The sequence below is a fragment of the Falco peregrinus genome, chromosome 8 (genome assembly GCF_023634155.1).
Source record: "Falco peregrinus isolate bFalPer1 chromosome 8, bFalPer1.pri, whole genome shotgun sequence".
Lineage (NCBI taxonomy): Eukaryota > Metazoa > Chordata > Aves > Falconiformes > Falconidae > Falco > Falco peregrinus.
In genome coordinates, this window is record NC_073728.1 from 32241189 (window position 1) to 32262597 (window position 21409).

The 21409-nt window shown below is 45.4% G+C and overlaps 1 protein-coding gene across 8 annotated transcripts in view; it reads left to right on the top strand.

The window, feature by feature from the left end:
- The first annotated feature begins 2677 nt into the window (after window positions 1-2677).
- KALRN (kalirin RhoGEF kinase) overlaps window positions 2678-21409 on the top strand; it is a 528424-nt gene continuing 509692 nt past the window's right edge. For 2 of the 8 annotated variants that reach the window (XM_055811370.1, XM_055811372.1), the window contains exon 1: window positions 2682-3068. In XM_055811370.1, coding sequence (XP_055667345.1) covers window positions 2996-3068 — 73 coding nt within the window. In that variant the 5' untranslated portion in view covers window positions 2682-2995. Of the gene's footprint in view, window positions 3069-21409 lie in introns of all 8 variants that reach the window. The other 6 variants (XM_055811374.1, XM_055811373.1, XR_008748289.1 and 3 more) reach the window with 4 other exon arrangements.

Consider the following 21409-nt stretch of genomic DNA (forward strand, 5'->3'; position numbering starts at 1 on the left):
TTTGATTGCAGGTTATACAGACACAGATGTTTTCTGTAGCCTATATAATTTCTACAGCTGATGCCGTAGGCCACGCCTGCAGGGTTCTTAGGCAAGGAGAATATAAATTTCTCTGTCATTGACAATGTTAATTCCCTTTGGATGATCTGAAACCTTCTCTGCTTATAGGTAACTCCTGTAGCTTCTAAGAATGCTCCTGAAGGAGGAATGCTTTGACTCTAAAAATCACCAGATTGTACCAAATCCTGGGTGGATTCAAAGTGCTTTACAAGGAAGCCACGTTCTTCCTAGCTACCAAGGCTTTAGTGCACACTCACAACTCAACCTGTATGTAAGAGTCTGGGGGAGAATGAGGGTTAAGGAGGGAATCTGAGTTGTGGGAAGAGAATATTCAGAGATGAGATCTTAAGATGGGATTTGAAATAATGTAGCTGGCTTATGTCTGGCGGTTGGAAGGCTTTTCTGCATCCTGGTGTGATATGGAAGGGGTGAATGGTCACTGAAGAAGGTCTGGTGCTTGTGGTAATGCCCTATTGCTGGTGTTACTAATACGGAGGTGGTCCTGGCATCCTGGTTGTTCTAAGGAGATGAGCTCAGAGGCAGCACAAATGTCCGCAATGAGCTTTGCGAGCCTGGACATAGCTTTTGTGTTGATGTTTTCTGAAGATAGTTGTGAAACGACCCTTTTTATCCATAAACATAAAAAGGTAAATGTCTTCAATTAAAAGCAGCTGGTGTTAGGCTTGGGAAATGGGCAGTAGATCAGAGATCAGAAGGGCTGGAATAAGGCAACCAGGGGGAAACTAAATGCTAGATAGATCTGTATAGGATATTTCCTTCTATTTCTGCTGTCCCCGGGCGTGACATATGATTTGCTTCTCAATTCTCTTTCAATTCCAGTAGTAAACAGTAAGGTCAGAGACTATGTGACTGGGATCTCTGTGCTCATCCTGCCAGGTCAATGCCATTTTGACAGCTAAGTTTCTGCAGGGAAATTTTCAGCCTTTTTATCAAGTGCAATATATCTAGTCAGTGAGCATCCATCCAAACCCATTCTTCCTCTACACTCTATTGAGAAGAGATCAGATGGAGCAAACCCGTGGTCCTCTGCTTAAAATACTCTGAGCTGAAACAGGAAAGGTTCTGCCAGCCTCAGCTGCTAACATACCTGACAGACTGAGGTCTGATCCAGAGACTACTACTTACAACCAGTTGGTCTGAGACTTCTGTTTTGGAGTATTTTTTTCTTAAGCTGCACTAGACTGATACTTAGCTCTTTTGAAGTGCTCCAGCGAGTTCCCCCTCGTGGTGACCAGGTTCCCAGAGATGTTTTGTCCTTATCTTCTACAGCTGACTTCCTCCCTGTGCATCTATAGAGTCCCTTAAACATCAGAGTTTTTCAGTGGCAAAGGAGTGGTGTTTGGGCACTACCCCTGCAGGATAATGACACTGAGGGCACGAGGACTTGCCGGCTAAAATACTTGTGTTCTTGAGGGTGGGAGATGCAATTTTGCACCAAGGATGGGTTATCCAAGGGTAGTGCAGCCAGAGGGGTGATTGCTCCAACAGTTGCTTTTTCTTTCCAATGGTAGAGGTAGCGAGGACGAACAACTGTGAGTTGTGAGAGTAACTCCTGTTTTACAATGGTCTTTTTAATAGGGGGAACAGCAAATTTCTCCTTAAGCAGGCTGCTAGTTCTAGAGCTGTTACCTGACTGTAGAAGAATGAGGAGCTGGTGAGACTTCAACAGGTGAACAGGAGAAGAAAGAAAAGCGCCCAAATGGCAAACATCTGTCTTTCTGTCTGTGCTTGAAATCTTGATAGCTGGTCTCAGGGAATAATACCCAGCTCAGCTGCTAACAAACAAGTGTTCCTCACAGTGCTCCTTTAGAGACAACAATTGTCATCCCAAATCACAAATATTGGAGCTATGGCAGAGAAATCAAAATTATTTAGCTAGCTGAATCAGTGTCTGAGTGGGGACCAGGGTCTTGGCTTTTCAAACTCTTTTTTTTTTTTTTTTTTTTTTTTTTTTGGCTCTCTCATTACCTGGGACTGTGAAGGATAACATACGAAGGCATACCTGCAGCAACGTGCAGTTTCATTGATCGTTTCCAAAGCAATTGTACCCCACAGCCCAGGAACAAAAAAACCCCAAACCCCCGCAAAAAAAACCCCAACCCGCCGCCAAACTCCAAAACAAAGAAAAAATTTGTTTGTTTGTTTTTTGTTTTGCCGTGTAAATCACACCGGCGTTCACTTTCGCGCGCCGAGTACCTGCCCAGCTGACAGCCGAGCGCTGCGCCGTGCCCCCGCGGTTATTCATCGGGGGAGACATGGCAGCGGCGCAGGCCGGCGATGCTCAGCCGTGCGGCTGCGGAGCGCCGGGGGGTAGGGAATAAAGAAACCCACCCCCCGCTGGGGCGCCCGGGCCCGCACCTGTGCCCGGCCCGCTCCGCCGGCGGCCGCTGCATCCCCGTCCCGGGCGCGCTGCTGCGCGGAGCGGCCGCGCCCCGCGGAGGGGCTGCCCCGGCGGTGGGGGGCGCCTCAGCCTCCCCGGCCCGCGGCCCGGCCTGGCTCAGGAAGTGCCGGTAGGGAAGCGGCGGGGGCGGCCGCCGGGGGCCGGGCCGGGCTGGGCTCTCAGCGCGGCGAGGGGCAGCGGCGGCGCGGGGGAGCGGAGCAGGTCGGAACAATAGCGGGTGGAGGGGAGGGGGCCGGCGGCGAGGCTCGGCACCGGCACCCGCACCCCGCCCCGGGCCGCGCCGCCCAGCGCAGCCCGGGGGCAGCGCAGCCCAGCCCCGGGGCAGCCGCCCCGCAGGCACCGCGGAAGGGATGATCCGGGCGGCGCTCGGCTGGGCTCGCTGCTAAACGCGCCTCCATCCCTCCCTCCCTCCTCTTCTCCCTCCCTCTCTCCCTCCCTCTCTCTCGGCTCTCCTCCTCCCTAACTCACTGGATATTACCAGCCGCCGGGCTCGCCGCCGCCTCTCCCCCAGCCATGAATCCTGCCGAAGGGGCGGCGGAGGAAGGCGCTGTCCCCGACTCCGAGGTGGATGCTTTCTTCCGAACAGGTAGGGGAGCCGCGGCGAACGGGCCGGGGCAGCGCCGGGCCTTGCCTCCGCCGCGGGATGCGGGGCTGGCGGCGGCGGCGCGGGCACCGCCGGCAGCGGAGCCGCGGGGAGGGGAGAGGAGGGAATGGAGGGGGTCCCCGTCTGCCTCCTCGCATTGTCCGCCGCAGCCCCTCGGCTCGTCCGTTCCCCTGTCCCCGCTCCCGCCCCCGGGAGGAGGATGCTACTGCGGGGCTGCGCTCCCGCCGCCGACCGCCTCGGGAGGGGACCGGCCGGGCCCCCGCCCCGAGCAGGCACAAAAGCCCCGCGGTGATGCTCGGGGAGAGCCGCCGCCTTGTCGCCGCCGCGGGAGGCTGCGCCGGCTGGGCCCCGCCGCCCCCCGCCCCGGGCAGCGGCGGCGGCCGCCCGGGTACCCGCCGGTGTTCGGACGCAGCCGGCTGCCTGCCCTGCCGCCCCGGTCCGCCCGGGCGAAGCGCCGGCGCCCCCCGTGCCGCCCGCGGGTGGACAGCGAGGCAGAGGCGGCCCGGGCACAGCTCGCCCGCGGCCCCGCTGCCGGCCCGGGGTGCTGAGCTCGCGGGGACGGGCTGGCGAAGTATCTTAGGGCAGGGCGAGAGCCGTGTGGGTCGGTCTCCCGTTTCAGGGGATGCTGGAGTTGAAGTGTAGCTGGGCTACAGCAGAGCGTGGTGTGGGGCCTTCGCTAATGATGCGGTGGCTAATTAAATTCTCTGGGCATTGGGTACGTGCTGGGGGTCCCTGCTGCACCACCCGTTTGTGAAGTGGTGTTTGTGTGGGAGCCCACCGCTCTGAAGCAGGGCTTTGCACAGGGTCAGCATCTCAACAGAAACAACTTGTGGTCTGCCTTCCCTGCCCACCCCCCGACAAAATCTGCAGTATTATAGGCTTCTTCACAGATTTTTAATTAAAAATTGTAAAGGATTTAATACTTGTTTCATAAGGGGATTGACCCTTAGAGTCTAGGACTGAAACTTACTGTCATGGCTGTTTGTCAAGACTTTCCTTTTCAGCTGTTTTCCTCCTTCTACCTGCTCATTAGCTACACACAGTGCTTTGAGCTCCAGTTACAAAAAAAAAAATAATAATGTAATCACCAAAACTTTAAAATCCTGAAGGCTTGCAGCAGCTCCCTGCTATGATAGACTGTACCCCATTTGTGTGAAAACTCTTTGATCTAGAGGATAACTATAATAAGGTCTGGCTGTGCGTATCTTGTGATCCACAAGCCATTAAGCCATAGGATATTTGCCTGTTGATCGCCTACCTGGTTACAAGCTCATTTCTGAAGTCTCAACAATGACAGATTTGTTTATAAAAAGAAAAATAACCCACCAATTTTTCTTCTGAAAGGAACCTGTTAATTAAGTTTTCCCCCACCTTTTCTTTTTCCCTTCTTTCACCCAAAGCTGAATCATTTCTCTGTGACACTGCCTTCTCAACATAAGCACGTTAGCAGAATTGAATTTGGAGAGAATCAAATCTGTCTATCTTACATGAAAAAAGTATTCCTAAGTGAGGAAAAAGTACAGGAAGTCATGTGGCTAGCCATTTCTCCCAATCTGCTTCCACCTGAACGTTCACCTGTAGATCCATGAATACGCTTGTCACCTGCCTTATACATTTAACCTGGAGATTTCAGAAAGTCTCCTAACACTTTGGCTTGCTGAGGGGAGAAAATCACAGGAACCTGGACTTGGAAAGGTGCCTAGGCCACATCCTTGTGCTGAACCATACATGCATAGGCCGTCCCTGGTGGTTGTTTCACCTACCTTAAGCTTTGTGGAAGGAGGTGGCAAAATTCTTGTTTCTGTGCTGTTATGTAGCATCTTGTGTCCAAAAAGATGACATGAAAAAACCCTATTCATTTTGGTTGTCAGCTGTTACAACAGCCACACAACATCACTGGGAAGTAGGGGGGGAAAAAAGCATGAGAGCAGACAAGACTCGTGTGAAATTGCACTGTGTGCTGTTTCCTGCATTGTTTGTGCCACCGTTCACTTCTGGGGTTTGTGCGCTGCTCTTGTGCCTGTCTGAAGTTAGTTTTAATGGATGGCAGAGAGAACAGCTGATGTGGGGCTGAGGAGAACAGCTGTAGACAGGACACAACTGACTCTCCCACTTGTCTTCTTGGCTGTCAATAGCAATTGTGCCCGAGTAAGGACTGTGAGATAGGGTCTGCTCTGTAGTAGCTGCAGAGACCTGCATTGACTTAGCATCCTTCTTCCGTTGATACCAGCGCGCTTTTTTTTTTTTTTTTATTCCTTCTGTCCTGATTTATATGCTGAATCTCTAAAGCATAACTGTTGTGGTTTACATACCCTTGAACATTCATATCAAATAAAAAATGAACCTATGTGGTTTAAAGATTAGCTGCTCTAATAGCACAAGCATACACTGAACTGTCTAAACTCTTCCCAAATTCATAGCCACTACATGAAAAAGCATGAACTCGTTATTCTCAGTGAAAAAAATGGAATTCAAACAACTACTGTCTCACTTGGAGGCTTTTAGCAACTGGCTGGGATTCGCGCTGAGCTGGGAGGATCGATAGGCTGCTCCCTGGTACCAGCAGAGGAGGCTGATGCAGAGAACAGAGCGGCTCCCCCAGCAGCACCCCAAACACTTGGAGGTAGCAGTCCCTTATCAGCTATGGCAACTGAGATAGCAGCTCTCTGAGCTGTACCTGGAAAGTAAAACTGGAAGAATTAACAAGAGGTAATAAAGGAAGGTTTGTTCTGATGCTTACACTGATGAGAACTAGGAAGGACTTTTTAAGAAAAAGCGTGGATTTAACACCTGTGTGGTTGATGCTGGCAGTCAGCTAAACCTCTCAGGAGGCAGGCAGGGTAGGGACTATTCTAATTTTCACCATCAGATACACGCACAGAGTAATTCAGTCTCCTTTTAGAGAATCACTCCCATGTAACTGGCATAAAAATTAACAGGCAGAGGGACTTTAAGGGCAGAAATGACTACTACAGTCTGCAGCTCTGATTTCTGGGATAATGCTGGCTGCTGAATTGCGGCAATAATTTCTGTGCAACATCTATCCCTTCTGTTTGAGCTTATGTTTGAATAAGAAACCAAATCTATGCCTAGGTATGTCTTGGTAAGTTTCATGTCTATTTTGTGGACAAATAAAATATGAGCAAGTTCTCTGGAACTCTGAGTAGTCTATATTAAATGTATACTAAGACTTTTATATTGCATGGAACTGACTCCAAATACTGCTTGTTTCAAACATAAAGTAAGTCACCTTGTAAAGCATACAAATGACAGATACCCCTTGGATACAGACACAGAAGGGAAGCTTTACTTTTGTGCCGAAGCTGCAGGAATTTCTGCAGTATGTTTTGGAAGCAGGGGTGAAACATGTAAGGAAAACCTTTACCAAAATTTTAAATATTTACAGAGGTCAGTGGCAGAACAATTTAGCAAACTACCAATTACTGGAAAAGGTAATCATCGATATTTCTTATCCGCTAGCAGGTACAGTTTTATTTTCTGATTTATTTTTATGGCACTTAAGTATAACATTGATTATGTCTGATATGAAGATGCTGACTTTGTTATCGATACTTCCTGTGAGTGAGTTGAAAATTGATATTGTTCCATCTCCTTTGACTGCAATGAATTATTCTGTTTGCTTTCTGCTTTCCACCAGGCAGCTATACTTCCAGTTTTGTTCATTTGTGCACAAGTGACTGGCAGCTCCGCTACTTAATAACTTTAAAATGATTGGCAGTGGCCAGGCTGTTTGATCAATAGACGTGCTTGAAATGATGTCTGCAGAGAAGTGCTCCTTGAGGTTGATGGAATCAAGTGTTTCCTCATAGAGCAGATAAATTGATTCAGTCGAGTTGTCACTGGGGGTGAGGTGTTCGTGTGATGCCTGGCTTCCTCACCTTGAGACTTTGTAAGGCCTGGTCTGGTAATGTGTGCTCATAAAGGAGTTTCTGTTGTAGAAAAGACCGTCAGGTTGTGCCTACCACTTGGAAAGCTCCTGTGTTCTTTGAGGTGATGCTGTTAATTAAAATCTCCACTGCTCTCTGGAGGCTTTGACCTCTGACCCTGTCAGGATTATGAGGTTTGTTCCTTTCTTATTGTCTAATGTAGGTGGTTTTTCATGTGATTGATGTGAGGGAGGAGGACGGCTATCATGTGGGGACCCAGATCCTCCTAAGCCTCTTGTCACCGGGTAGCCCAGTGCATGGAGAAGGCTGTGTGGCTCTGCCCTGCTGTTGTCCCATCTCCTCCTCAGGACTCTTGGAGGGAGCTCTGCTAGTCCAGGAATTGGCATGTAGATGTGGCAAAGGATCTATAGGTGAATCAAGAGTTCTTGGTAGGGAAGAGGACAGTCATTCCTATCTCGTCCTACAGACGCTGCTCAGAAATGGGGCAGAACGTGCTGATTTGTGGGGTCTTGTGTAAAAAGGGAAGGATCTCTGTTTGATACTGGAAGGGAGCAATTTACTTTGGTGATTTCTGTTCAGAAAAGCATTTATTGCACATACTTCTTCCTTTCTTCTCACTGAGAAGTACATACAGGGCAATGGGGGTGACAACTGATAGTAATTTACAATGTTCTTCTGGATGAGATTGCATTGTGTTATAGGGCAGTAGGAAGATATTTATTCTATTGATATTAACTCAATTAACGCTGAACAGAATTACTTCCAGAGGAAGAGGCCTTTCACACCCAGCTTCTGTTTAGAGCTGCTATGCATTGAAGTTCACAATCTTCAATTTCCAGGACACCGTGCAACAGGGAATGTAAGCTTATAGCACAGACATTAGTAAAGTTCACAGGCAATGCAGTAAGGCTTGATACGGCACCTACAGAAGTTATTGGTGGGGGGGGAACGGGATGGACGGACCTGTTGCTGACACTGTGTTTTGAGGCTGAAACTGAAAGAAGAAAAGTGCTGTCCCAAAGTCACCAGAGAGGAGCCCTGTACAACCGTCCTAGTGCTTCTGTAGCCCATTTTGCATGTGGCCTTAGATGGCCATGTGTGTTTTGGGATGATGAGCTACATGGATGCAATTGAACATCCAGCTTGGCCAGGCAAACGCAACTATCGCTGTTTCCCAATACCTGCCTCCCATAGTGTATTTTGTCAAGTCCGATGATAATAACCTGCTGGGGAAACATGAGAGTTTAAAAATGGGAGCAGCTTTGATGGGTTTGGTAGGGGGTTTTCTTTGGGTTTCATTTCCAAGCACACCCTCGTGTTAAGAGCCTGCTGGGGAGTCCTCCGGCCAGACAGGTGCTCTGGGCCTTTTGAAGGTGGGGGATGAAGTATTCTGTTGTTTCAGCTGCTGTGACCTTGAGGTCCCTAGGAAGGTTGGTTATGGATGTATAGCAGCTTTATTGCTCCATGGCGACATGTACCGTATAGTACCCAGTGGTATTTTAAGTACTTCATAGTTATATCAAAGAAAATACTTATGGAGTATTAGGCCTTATAAACCCACAGTGCTATGCATTTTATGGCTGGAACTTAAAGTCAGTCATGAAACAACTTAGAAGTATTTGTGCTTTTGTTTGATTTGGACTGGTGTCCTGCTTTTAATATTTCTTTGGATAAACAACTCCCGTTTTACAGCCTTGCATGGCACATGCACCCTGTGTTTAACTGAAGGGACTCTGCCACTTGGGGAATTTTGCCTGGCAAATCTGGCAAGAATAACAGTGAATATTACAGTATACGTGTTGCAAAAGAAAGCTGGATATGAAAAGAGAAGTCAAATATGGTTGTCTGAATGGACAACTCTAAAGTGTGGAGGGTTGTAAAAGAAATATTTTATCCCCCCCTCCCCCTCCAGTTCTGGGACAGATTGCATTACTGTCGTGCAGATCCAGAGGACTTGAGAGGAATTGTTCGGGAGTTTTCATGGGTGTAACTGAAGACAGAACTGGGCCCAGGCACCACAATGGCAATTGTAAATCTAGGTTTGAGTCAGTAACCTGTGCGATATGTGGCCTGCAATGTGTTCGAAGGGGACTTAGAGCATTCCAGGCTAAAAATGGAGCAATATTTCAGCAAAATACTTAAGTTTTCATGTCTTATTTCAGGTTTGGTTCAGAAGAAACCCTGTATTTGAATCCAGGGCAAAGATTTTTCTCTTTTGGAAGTCATTGTGAAAGTCATTATGTATGCGATTACTGTGGAATAACATTAGTTTCAGTTGCTTTTCACTTACTTTATTTTTGAACTATTCAGTGATGGTTCAAAGTGGTATATTAAAAATATGTGTGTTCAACGCTGGCATGTGAAATACTGTGTGAAACATTTATTGAAGTTTAAACAATTCCTGTTTCCTAATCAAAGGCTTAAGAGATAATTCTGTTTCTCTGTTTAAATATAAATATTCATTTTGCTTGCTCATTTTCATTAACTAGTGCCTAGAATAAATTGTGGTTTATTTGGGTTCTTTCTCTCTTATCAACATGTGTGGCTTTGTTACTAAAATCTAGGATTGTTTTCTGTTTCTTCCAAATTGCCCGATATGATGACTGAGAGCATGTAGGTACATAGGCCTAATTTGTCACATTCCTGCTTCAAGGCAACAAATTGCCTTTAAAACTAAAAATGAAATTCCTTTTTTTGTAACCTTAATTACATGAACCAGCATTTCAGTTTCGCTGATGGAACAAAACTGCCATAATTAGGCAGACTGTAGTTTTTAGCGTAAGGTCACATCATGCTTTGCTGAGAATAATAAGAGGAAATGATCTTCAATTTAACATCTCGGTGACTGGCAGGCCAGCTGCTCTGGTCATTTCTGTTAGTGAAGTGGCCTTGGGAAAAGGGTGAGTGTGTGCTGTTTGTGAGAGAAATTAAATTAGCCTTCTCGCATAATTGGTACCCGTGTAGACTTAGTGGAGTTTTCAGGTTTTTTAAACAACTTTTTTTTTTTTGTAATGCACATAATAAGCTGTGCTTAAGTGACAGAAGACATGCCTTACCTTTAAAATGGAAAAAAAAAAAAAATCATTGCAAGGAAAGATTTGACTCCAAGGTGTTGTGCTCTCCTGGGTGCTGTGAGCCTTTCCTTTGCAAGGTGAGCGCTCAGTAAAACAGTGAAGGCAATAGGTCAGGCATGCTCTGGTGCAGCCAGGATATGAAGAGTGGTAGCTGGCCCAGGTTGGTATGTTACCTGAAGTTAGAATGTACGCAGTGAAAAAAGCTTTGTAAAGGTTCCTTGGTAATATCAGTGTGGCTGGCATGGTTCCTGACTCCTGGAGTGTACCCTGGCATTCCCGCTGTTTTAATGGCAACTGGCAGCCTACACTGGGAGCAGCATGGTCAGCTGGAAACAATAGTGTCTGATTCTTGTTTGTCAGCTGGGACAATAGCCCTGCTGATGGGCTGTGGTAGAGGAGAGCGGGCTCCCTTTGTATGGCAGTGCAGGCATGGCAGATGGCTAATTGGACATGATAAACCACGGGGGCAATGGGGGAGAAAAAGGAGATCTGCAGGGATTATCAGCTTGTATCCCCCATGTTATTGGGGAAAAAAAAAAAAAAAAGTATTTTAAAGATGTTATCAACTTTAGCTCTTTGCCATGAATATATCATTCAATAATGAAGAAAGGGAGACATCCTAACTAAAGTCCCTCCTTAGCTGATGTGAAGTCCACTTTATTAGCTGGGAGCAAGTCATATTACTGTATGGGAAGGCAGACAAACACATAGCCCCCAGAGACGCTGACATGGCACTTAGGAAAATTAGCAGTGCATATTTTTCACCAGTCTTGTAAGTGAATGTCAAACTGTTGTGCCAAACAGCATCCAAGTTGAAAACAAAGAGCTTTGCAGCAGTGCTTTTCAGGAGTGGAAAGTTACGCTGTACCATAGTTTGTCTTGATACGAATAGACGTCCATCAGTGTTGGAACACTGAAAAGCTAAGTTGATTAATGAAGACAGAATTTATTTGTTTAAATGTGTTTTATTAGACTTAATAGAGTATACACTATGAAGCCAAAACCTGAGGCCCTTGTGTAAACTTTTGCTTATTTAAAGCAGCTTAGTGAAAAATGAAATGCAAGCCTCACGGCTAGGACAAAAAAAACCAGAGGAGTGGAACACTCTCCTGTGAGGAAAGGCTGAGGGATTTGGGGTTGTTCAGCCTGGAGAAGAGAAGACTTTGGGGAGACCTCATTGCAGCCTTTCAATGCTTGAAGGGGGTTTATAAGAAGGATGGGTGTAGACTTTTTAGTAGGGCTTGTAGCGATAGGACAAGGGGTAATGGTTTTAAACTGAAAGAGGTTAGATTCAGACTAGATAAGGTGAAATGTTGTACAGCGAGGGTGGTAAAACACTGGCACGGGTTGCCCAGAGAGATGGTAGATGCCCCATCCCTGGGAACATTCAAGGTTGGGGTGGACGAGGCTCTGAGCAACCTGATGCAGTTGAAGGTGTCCCTGCTCATTGCAGGGGGGTTGGACTAGGTGACCTGTAAAGGTCCCTTTCAGCCCAAACTATTCTGTGTTTCTGAGGTGTGTGGCAGCCCCAGGCAGTTTTCAATATGAGATGTGTAGGCTTAGCTGGTAGCTTCAGTGGCTCTAGGCTGTGGGCTGTGAGCCCAGTGGTGTGCCTAAAGCCCAGTAGGAGCAGGCAGAAGTTCATCCCACTGGATGCATTTTAATTCCTTTTTTGCTCTCCCTAATTAAACAGCAAGAGAAAGCACACTGCAACCTTGGGAGTAATTCCACAATTTTTGTTCGTCTTGCCCTCTGTCTGGAGGTATAAGAAGTAAGGCGGAAGGGGGGTCATGTGCATCGGTGGCTGCTGCAGTGATCTATAGTCATCACTGGCTTTAATTCCCTGTTTTGTAAAATGGTATCAAGTGCCTAGAATACTTCGCTGCTTTAGTGTCTCTCATAATAACGTTATGGTATGTAACAGATATGTTTAAATTGTAGTAAAAATAAATCTGCAAGAGGCTAAAGGTAATAGCTAGCAAGAAAAATGCAGTACTTTGTGGAAGCAGATTTACTTTCTGTGGAAATGTCTGGACTGTGTTTCTCTTCCACTGTTTACTACTGTCTTTTCCCACGGGACAAGTTTAGTGGAATCTCCAGATGAAAAGTTTCAGCGGGTTGCCTTTCGTTTCAGCAGGCCCTTCAAGTGCTGTACCGGTCAGTCTGTGTAGCTCTTGAAGCTATAGGTACAGGAGAGCATTTGAAGGATTGTGAGTGGATGCAATAAAACTTCCAATAGGGCTATCCTCCTGTAGGGCCTATTATATTGTCACCATGTTACAATGGTTCTTTACCAGAGTTTATTATTTGTATTATTGTCTCAGTCACTGATTAGTTGGTTTTGAAGCAGATGCTGCATGACACTGGACAAAAAGATGATCCCTGCCATCACGTGCTTACAATAAATGCTGTCACTGGGTTATGAGTTCATTTAACCAAAGAATTATCTTTCGCTATGCTTTTCTTTTAAAGACACCTAAATGACAAGCCAGAGGAATTAAGGATTCTAGCACGGGGTGTGGAGCAGGGGGAATGGCTGGGAATAGGTACAAGCAGAAAAATAGGGAAGAAATGAGAAAACTGTAGGGAAACCTAAAAACATAGAAGAATGCAACCAAGTCATCTAGCAGAGCACTTCAGAGTTGGAGGGCACTTGGCAGAAAAAGGGATCACAGTCTGCATCCTTCATGGAAGGGAAGCGGGTGATGTCAGTGTGGGGAAGGTCAGAAGCCAAAGGAAATCACATAAATGAGACAGTAAGAGGTTTGATTGGAGTTGAGCTTTTGGGATGGAAAGCCAAAGGTAGATTTTCTGACACGTCAGAGAAAAAAATTGACAAACTTTGGCTGGGCACATAGTGAAAGGAAGGAACAGGCAAAGCCTGTGCATGTACCATGTTCAGAGTGGGGAAGGTAGCCATAGGAGGTACTGCAAATCACAGGAAAAATATCAAGGTTTTCTCTTATAGGAGATGCCCATCACCATCAAAGACCATCATTATCACACTGCAGTCTTTTAATGGTGACTACACCAAATGCTTGTCTTGCTTTGACGCTCTGGAGAGAAGTCATTTCCCTATGAAGTGAAGACACAGCCAAAGTCTTGGGTGTTCTGCTTCACGTTTAATGCCTCTTGCTCAGAGAAATATGTCATGAAGAGCCAGCCTCCTTGGATCTGACTGCCACTGTGTTCACAGCAATTTAACTTTCCTGCTCTGTTTTTCTGTGCTGAGGCAGAGAGTTCAGGAGTGATGCTAATAGAGCCAGTCTGAAGCATTCAGATAAATTTAGCCCAAAGGAGCAAGTCATGCCTACTGGGTAAATAGTAATGATCTTGTGAGCTTCAAGGACTCAGATCTACGGTGTGCGAATCTCCTGTTAACAGCTTGCTCCTATTCAACTCAGTCCTGCTCAAAAGTTAGCTGGGGTGTTAAATAGGTCAGCTATCTATTACAGATTCCTGTAATCTGTCTGCTGCTTCAGGTTATTTATCAAATTCCTAACGAGATGGTCTTGAACTATTTGAGGCCAGAAGAAAGTTGTTAACACAGGCCCTGTTTGAAACACCTCTGGTTCTAAAACCGAGCAGAGGGAAAAACCTGTTGGTTAGATGAGTTCAGATCAGTTAACGCTGATCTGTGTGGGTAATTGGAGTTTGTAAAAATGACACTTCCCAGCATGTAAGCCCTTATCGTGGGAAAAGATTATTTTATTTTTTTTTTTTTAAAGAAAAGCTGCTTTTCCTCATCGTTGACTTGTGCAGTAAGGTGTAACTGGCAGCTTGGACCTGGTTGCTGCAATTGGGATTGATTTCAGTGCTTGATCCAGGTTCAGCTCCATTGTGATCATGAAGAAGATGAGGGGGCTGGAGCATCTCTCTTATGAGGAAAAGCTGAGAGAGCTGGGCCTGTTTAGCCTGGAGGTGAGAAGACTGAGAGGGGATTTTATCAATGTATACAAGTATCTTAAGGGCGAGTGTCAAGAGGATGGGGCCAGGCTCTTTTCAGTGGTGCTGTGACATGATAAGGGGCAAGGTGCACAAACTGAAACACAGCAAGTTCCATATGAATATAAGGAAAAACTTCTTTACTCTGGGGGTGACAGAGCACTGGAACAGGCTGCCCAGAGTTGTGAAGTCTTCTTCTCTGAAGACATTCAAAACCCACCTAGATGTGGTCCTGTGCAATGTGATTTAGGAGAACCTGCTTTAGCAGGGAGTTGGACTAGATGATCTCCAGAGGTCCCGTCTAGCCCTGACCATTCTGTGATTCTGTGATGTTTGTGCATGGGAACCCTATGATGCTCATGTGCAATAGTTCAAAACCAATGGCTGTTAGGTTCTTACTCAGGTAGTCAAAGGACAGGTTTTTACAGCATCCACCTCAGAAGTCAAGCAGTGTTCAAGATGTGCAGGATGAACAATAACTGCTTTGCTTGGCTCAGCCATCCTCAGGTCCCCTTGGTGTGCTGTAGTAATGGAGATAATAGTAATTAGCAATAATAGGCAGAATTAGTACAGCATTTCAGAACACATAGTCACAGTCTTTGTTGTAGAATAGGGAAGTCTCATCAAACCTGTCTATAAAAAGGGGATAATCAGGCACAAAGCTGTACTAAGTGGCTTTCTTGAGGCTGCATGGACTTTGTGCGCATGTTCTTGAAAAACCCATCCCCTGGCGGTGGAGCAAACCCTGACAAAGCACTGCATGCCTTTGCCTTCTGTTGGCAAGGCATGGGCCAGGAAAAGCACCCCAATCCCTTTTACTGTAGGACTGTCAAAGGTCACGGCTGAAGTGACAGGTGAGATCAGAGAGATGTGCAAACACTCGGCTCTTCTTTTAAAACACTTTATATAGGTGTCTATATATGGATGCAGGTGACCTGCTTCAGACAGGTTATACATCTTGGCCTTAGTCCTGGCAATGGGACTAACGTACTTTGCCTATGTCCGCACCAGCCAGTCAAACGGTCTTAAGATTTATTTTTTTTTACACTGACCGTATTTTTAAATATACGTAGGTCAGAGCTACATCTGGCATAGAAAATGGCCCTATGCCAGTGGCAGCGGAGGAGCTATAGTAATTTACACAGGCAGAAATTTTGGCCTTATTTCAGCTGACAAACTCCTGTCAGGATGGGACCAAAGAGGACTAGTAGCAGAGTAAGGATATTTCTAATTTAATGTGTTAAGACATCCAGATTTTGCTCATCATGGTGGTACCCGTATGCTAAAAAAACGAGGCACTTGGGGTCTGGGTCCATTCTGCTCGCTATTTGGTGTGGTCCCCTGTGCCTTTTTTGTAATGAGCATGCTGCTGTGAAAGTTACATCTATTAAATGCTAAATGTAAGAGAGATTTAATGGCATGCTATTAAAAAGTTCCACCTACCTAAAAATGCTTTGCTTTCCAGCCCAGGTTTGCTAATATATTCCATATTTCACAGAGATCTCATTATGAAGAGAATGCTGTCAGGAGCCATTTACAGCCCTGATCCTGCTTTTGTTGTCTTTTACGAGTGCCAGATTCCCGTTCGCTGCAGAGCCAACCACTCTGCCTTGAAGTTTATGCTGTGGATGTCTCCCGTGGGCGCATTAGTTACTGTGGGCTTGGGGAACGTACCTCCTGACTGGTTCCACACAGCAGAGTTTAACAGAGCTATAACCATCGTATATGATTTCCTTTTCTTGGTCTCATTTTTCCTCATACTTTTTCCTCTTGGAATATATCTAGCAAATGTAAAACCTGTGTGTTGCTATTCCAAATGGGGCCATTCACTTAATGTGGCATTGTCCAGTGTAGAATAAATACCCATGGCCTTCTGAAGAGTGCTGAATTGATTGCACGTACCACCTGTATTTACCAGCAACATTCCCCATGTAGCATGAATGAGACAACTGCAAACAGTTGTAATTAAGTGCTACTCTGAAGAATAATTTTCACACTGACCAGAAATAAAGTCTGATTGCATTTTTCTATGGGAATATATAGACAAAGGAAAGTTTCTTCTTTGGGAGTTATCTTTATATTTCTTTTCTTTAGAGACAGAAACAGTGGGAGGTATAGCACAGGCACTGGTCACCAGTCCGTGGACTGCAGAGGCTGGTGTGGGAGCTCTCTCTCTCTGTAAATGCCTGTGGTAGGTTGACCTTGGTTGGATGCCAGGTGCCACCAAGCCTCTCTGTTACTCCCCTCCTCAGTAATACAGGGGGTGAGAAAATATAATGGAAAAACACTCGTAGATCAAGATGAAGGCAGCTTAATAAAGTAAAAGTAGTGTGTGGAAGCAAAGAAAACCAAAAGATTTTATTCTCTACTTCCCGTCAACAGGCAACGTCCGGCCACTTCCCAGGAAGCAGGGCTTCAGTATGCATCGTGGTTGCTCCAGAAGACAAACGTCATAAATAATGACTGCTCCCCTTTCTTTCTCCTTTCTCATAGTTTTTATTGCTGAGCAGACCTCACATGGTATGGGATGTCGGATATCCCTTTAATCACTTTGGGTCAACTGTCCTGGCTGTGTCTCTTCCAAAGATCTTGCCCACCCCCGTCCCACTGGTGAGGGGGGGTTAGAAGGTTGGAGAGACACCCTTGATGGTGTGTGAGCACCACTCAGCAGTAGCCAAAACACTGGTGTGTTACCAACACCTTTCTAGCTACCAACACAAGCGCAGCACTGAGGGCTGCTGTGGGGAAAATCAACTCCATCTCAGCCAGACCCAGTACAATGCCACTGCCCGTTCATTGCTCCCTAGACCAGAGCACGGCCCTTACTTTTTGGTGGCTGCATCTCCCCAGCAAAGGCTTCCTTTGGCTCATGTTTACCTGGAAGATTTAGGAAGGAGCAAACCTGCTCCCTGGCTTTTTTTCTAGATGTCCCCAACCCAAAGACAGGGGTCTTGTGGAACTGAACAAGAGAGTTTTGTGGGGGGAGTCTGTCACTCCTTTTCCTCTTGCCCTGCTCCTGGGGTATGCAGTGACCTCTGTTTGCACATGAAGTACCTGAATGTCAAATGGACAAGATGGAAGCTTTATACAGATAAAACTCAAAATCTTTAAACTAGTAAGACACTGCGGAGGGCAGACTCTAGTTGCCTAACTAGCAGGCAAGCAAAGTGCACAGGCAAACAAAGCAGGACTAAGCTCCTTTTTTCTCTCTTCCTTTTTTTTTTTTTCTTCCCATCTAACACATAGCTACATTAAAGCTATGGCTAATGACTTCTGAAGGGATCTCCTCCTCTGACTTCCTTTTTGTTCTTCCAGTCTATGTATCTGTTTTCCCTGAGAGCTGTTCCAGGAACTGAATTAAAACCTCCCATGTCATTACTTTTCCTTTTGGTGTGTGGACACTGTGCAAACGGTGGCTCAGGCAGCAGCCTGAAGCAGTTAGGTTTCACAGGAAGCCAACTGGAGCAATCTATTTTTAAAATGTTACTTTGATGAATTGGATTTTATGACCTGATTTCAACTGGTCTTGGGTGCCCACGTGTTGTGCTGCCACAGCGTGAACCCGCAGGAGCATCTCTGTTTGCTGTTTTGCCAGTGCAGTCCTATCTGCTTTCTTTATCAGACAGCAATAAATTGTTCTTTCCATCCGCAGTCCTGCTTGTACTGTGTGTTGATAATGGAGAGTTGCAGATTGTTTGAAAAACTGTGCTTGTCATTTTGCAATTTCTTGGCTGTGCTGTTTCCCTTCAAGTGGTGGAGTCTGGACTTGGGGCCGTCATCTGTTATGAAACACTATTGCATTTTTTTATTTCAAGTATCTGTAAAAAAATATTTAAAAATCCTGCATGACCAAAGAGTTCATGTGTAAGTTTATATGTTTCATCCTTAGCATTTCTATAGAATTATGGATATAAGTACTATGTAAGACCTTAAAGCACCAGAGTTGCAAATACCCACACCTCTCAGCTACAGTAAATGAAACTTGAAGAACCTTGATCTGGAAAGCTGTGGGCTGTTGCAGCATCAATCCTTGATGCCTCATCTGGACCTATCCTTGCACAGGTCCTCTGAACATCTGTGGCACAGAAGCTTTACAGCAGGTCTTTGGCAGGTACTGGCCTGGACTTGTACCTCCTTATAGGAGGCATTCAGCATGTAGGAGTGAATATAAATCTTGTATTCAGTCTCTTGAAACTGTCTTAATATTTCTATTGTGTAATTCTACACAATGTTTCTATTGTGCTGAATTAACTTCAGTTTATTCTCAATCCAGAAACAAATGGGAAAGCTGTAAAGGATTGCTTTGGCTTAGGTATTGATGCTCAAGAAAGCTGTGTGTTTCAGTGTTACACTTTTATACATGGCTAAGTAAAAGAATGTGTTAGTGTGGAAGTTTAGGACTTGTCATGGAGGTGTTTATCATACTGTAATCCTCCTGGGATTCTGCTGATAAATGGGATTTTTAGATAGAAAGCTCCCATGGATGGGTAGGTGCTGATGACTCAATGATTGACACCTATCCATTTGAGCCCCTAAGAGGCACTTGGATATCAAAACTGCACTTTTTTTTGAAGTTAAGACTGGAGGTTCACAGTTTTGAAGCTGTTGGTGCAACTAAGGAACCCTGTAAGCAATTTCTGGAAAGGAAGGCTACATTCTTAATATCCTGGCCAGATTCCTCTTGAGATAGCTATTTTCTCTGCTTTTTTACGTTTCTGCTCTGAGGTTATACTTTGTAATGCTAGTGTGCATGAATAGTTGATGAGTTTGACTGTATGAATTGCTGTGTTTTAGTGTTGAGAGGTAATTTGTATCTGTGACTCTTTCACAGGGCTTCAGGATGAAGATCCTGTTATTCTTAGCACCTCCACTGTCTTTGCATAACCTCTCTCACTTCAGGCAACGTAAAACAAACGCAGCTCTGTGGCAGGAACAGCACATGCAGACACCACGTCCAGGCATCCCGTCCTTCCCGCCTGCTATTGAAGTTGTCCGGGAACACACGGGCTTCCCCTGCGTCACCAGCCTGCACCCCTGAAGGAAACCTCCTCGTATCTTCAGCTCTTCCTGTCCGGCTGCTCACAGGTCCAGCACGTCACAGCTTATTGTTTAAGGTGGCAAAGTGCATTGCGATCCTGCAGCGCAAGAAGGGCTGTAAAATGCGAAATGTTACTGTTGTTAAAGAAGTTTATAAGAACAGCACGTGTTGGTCAGACAGAGCTTTCCTATTTCCACCACTTGATAAGAGGCTTGTGAGTGAACACCTGCTGTACGCAAGGAAGGGGAAAGGCAGGCTCCGGTTTCCCTCAGCATCCCAAATCAATGGGTGCTTTTTCTGGTGCTGACTGGAGCTGAGTTTTCAGTATCTCATCCCTCTTCTTCTTTTTGGTGTGTTGTGTTCACATAGGGTTGAATTAGGGTGCAGCAGCTGAACTGCAGGTTTTTCTGACAGGAGCTGTTGATCATCTGCATCCATAACTTTCCTGAGGCTCCCTTAGGTAAAGCCTGGCATGTTTTATCTGACAGACAGCTCGACTGATATTTCTGATGGCTTACTCTGCTGGTGTCAGTGCACCTAGGTACAGCCAGGAACTTTCATCCTAAAGTTGTAGGTATCCCCAAGTTATATTTACAAGTGGCAATGTTGCAATAGAAACGCCTCAGCAGAAAGGCTGTGATACAGGAATGAGCATTACATCCCTGTAAAATGAAACAGTCTTGGGTGGGAGCCATAATTTGGATGCAGGAATCTTATGTGCTAGAACAGCATCTTTTACCGGGCTTTTAATTTTATTCATCTCATCTTTTCTGATCTATGCCAAACCAGAAGATTCCTCAATTATTCTTGTTCATCTTTAAATATCAGTTTTCTCCTTGTTATGGAAACTGATCCATTGCAGAACAAGGATTTTTTTGCACTGGAGTAATCCTAAGAGAAAAGATTGCTGCTGTGAAAGCGAAGCCCTTGGTCTTGTTGTTTTGTGTTCCTATTGTCATCCTTAAAGCTCTTCATGTTAGACTGTGAGCAGCCCACATCATCACCAGCTTTCCCTGCTGCTGGAGCCTGCAGTGAGACCATAATCCTGCATTTGCCATCACAGTGTCTTCCCATATAGTGTGATTTTACAAATCTAATGTTGTGCTTTCTCTGCAGGAACATTAGCAACAACAAGATAGGCTGCAAATAGCAATGTTAGCAGAAGAAAGCAAGTATCCTGTTGTTTAACAGTGCTGGACAAGCAGCAATTTATTCTTCACCTCATAGTACCAAGGTTGTAGTTAAGATTAGTGGATAATGTAAGATTCTGGAGATGAAGGTCCTCCTTCTGCTGTGGTCTGCTGGATGGCATTAAGCAATTAGCGTGGCTCCATGCCTCAGTTTCCCTCTGAGAATTGGGTAATCGGCTGTGGATGAAAAGCCCTATAAAATAATAACGCTTAAGGTAGTGCATATAACAGTTATTAACAGAAAACACTGTCATCATCTCTACTTTATAAATATGAGGAACTGAGGCAGAAAATGGTTTGCCAAAAGCTATTGATGTAGTCAGAGCAAGAGTCCTCATTAGACCTCTGGCACTGGCGGCTGCCTGGCCAGCCTGCAGGCTTCGTGCTGCACAGCACCCTCCTGCCCCTGCCTCCGAGTACCGCAGCGCTGGTTAAGCGCAGAGGACATTGGTGTGTGGAACAGATTTAGGCTCATTCCTTTCACTGTTCTTGCTGAGTGAATTGGAAAAGTAATAAACAAAATGGGTTTTATCAAGGAAAAAGGTTTTAGAGCCCTCCATTTTTTAACAAGCATATGTTAATACTACAAAGTATATGGGACAGCATTGTCCTAATTAGTTTTCTGTTGAAATTAACAGCCTTTGAGTTCAATAGGAACAGATTTAGGCCAACACAGTGTCTTTGGAAAATTCACAGGACTTTTTGCCCTGTGGTTTTGAATATGAGCTGAAGCTTCAACATCATGGAACCTCCTCTGAGCAAAGCTTTAATCTTCATTTAAAATGTTCTCCCTCTTTAAAAGCCAGCTTCTTGGTGTAATTTGAATCCATCTTATTTTAGGGTATATATTTAGTATCCAGCTGATTTTTCCCTCTAAATTTCTTGGATAGCAAGTCCATTAAGAAATCTCAGTGTTGCCAAACCAGTTTAAGACATTTGGAACTTCAATTACCTGCTGAACTCTTAAAAGTAATTTGGTAATGAAAGCAGTGAATGCATTCTGCAGTGTTTAAGGATTGCTTACAGAGATAAAATGGTTTTGGCTGAATGTCAGATAAATACTTTTGTGCTGAAGCATATGTGCAACCATTTTTTCTCCTCTTTTCTGAATGAATCTGAAGAGTCTAGTCCTTCAGAATATCCCCAAACAAATTTTGGATTACTAGAT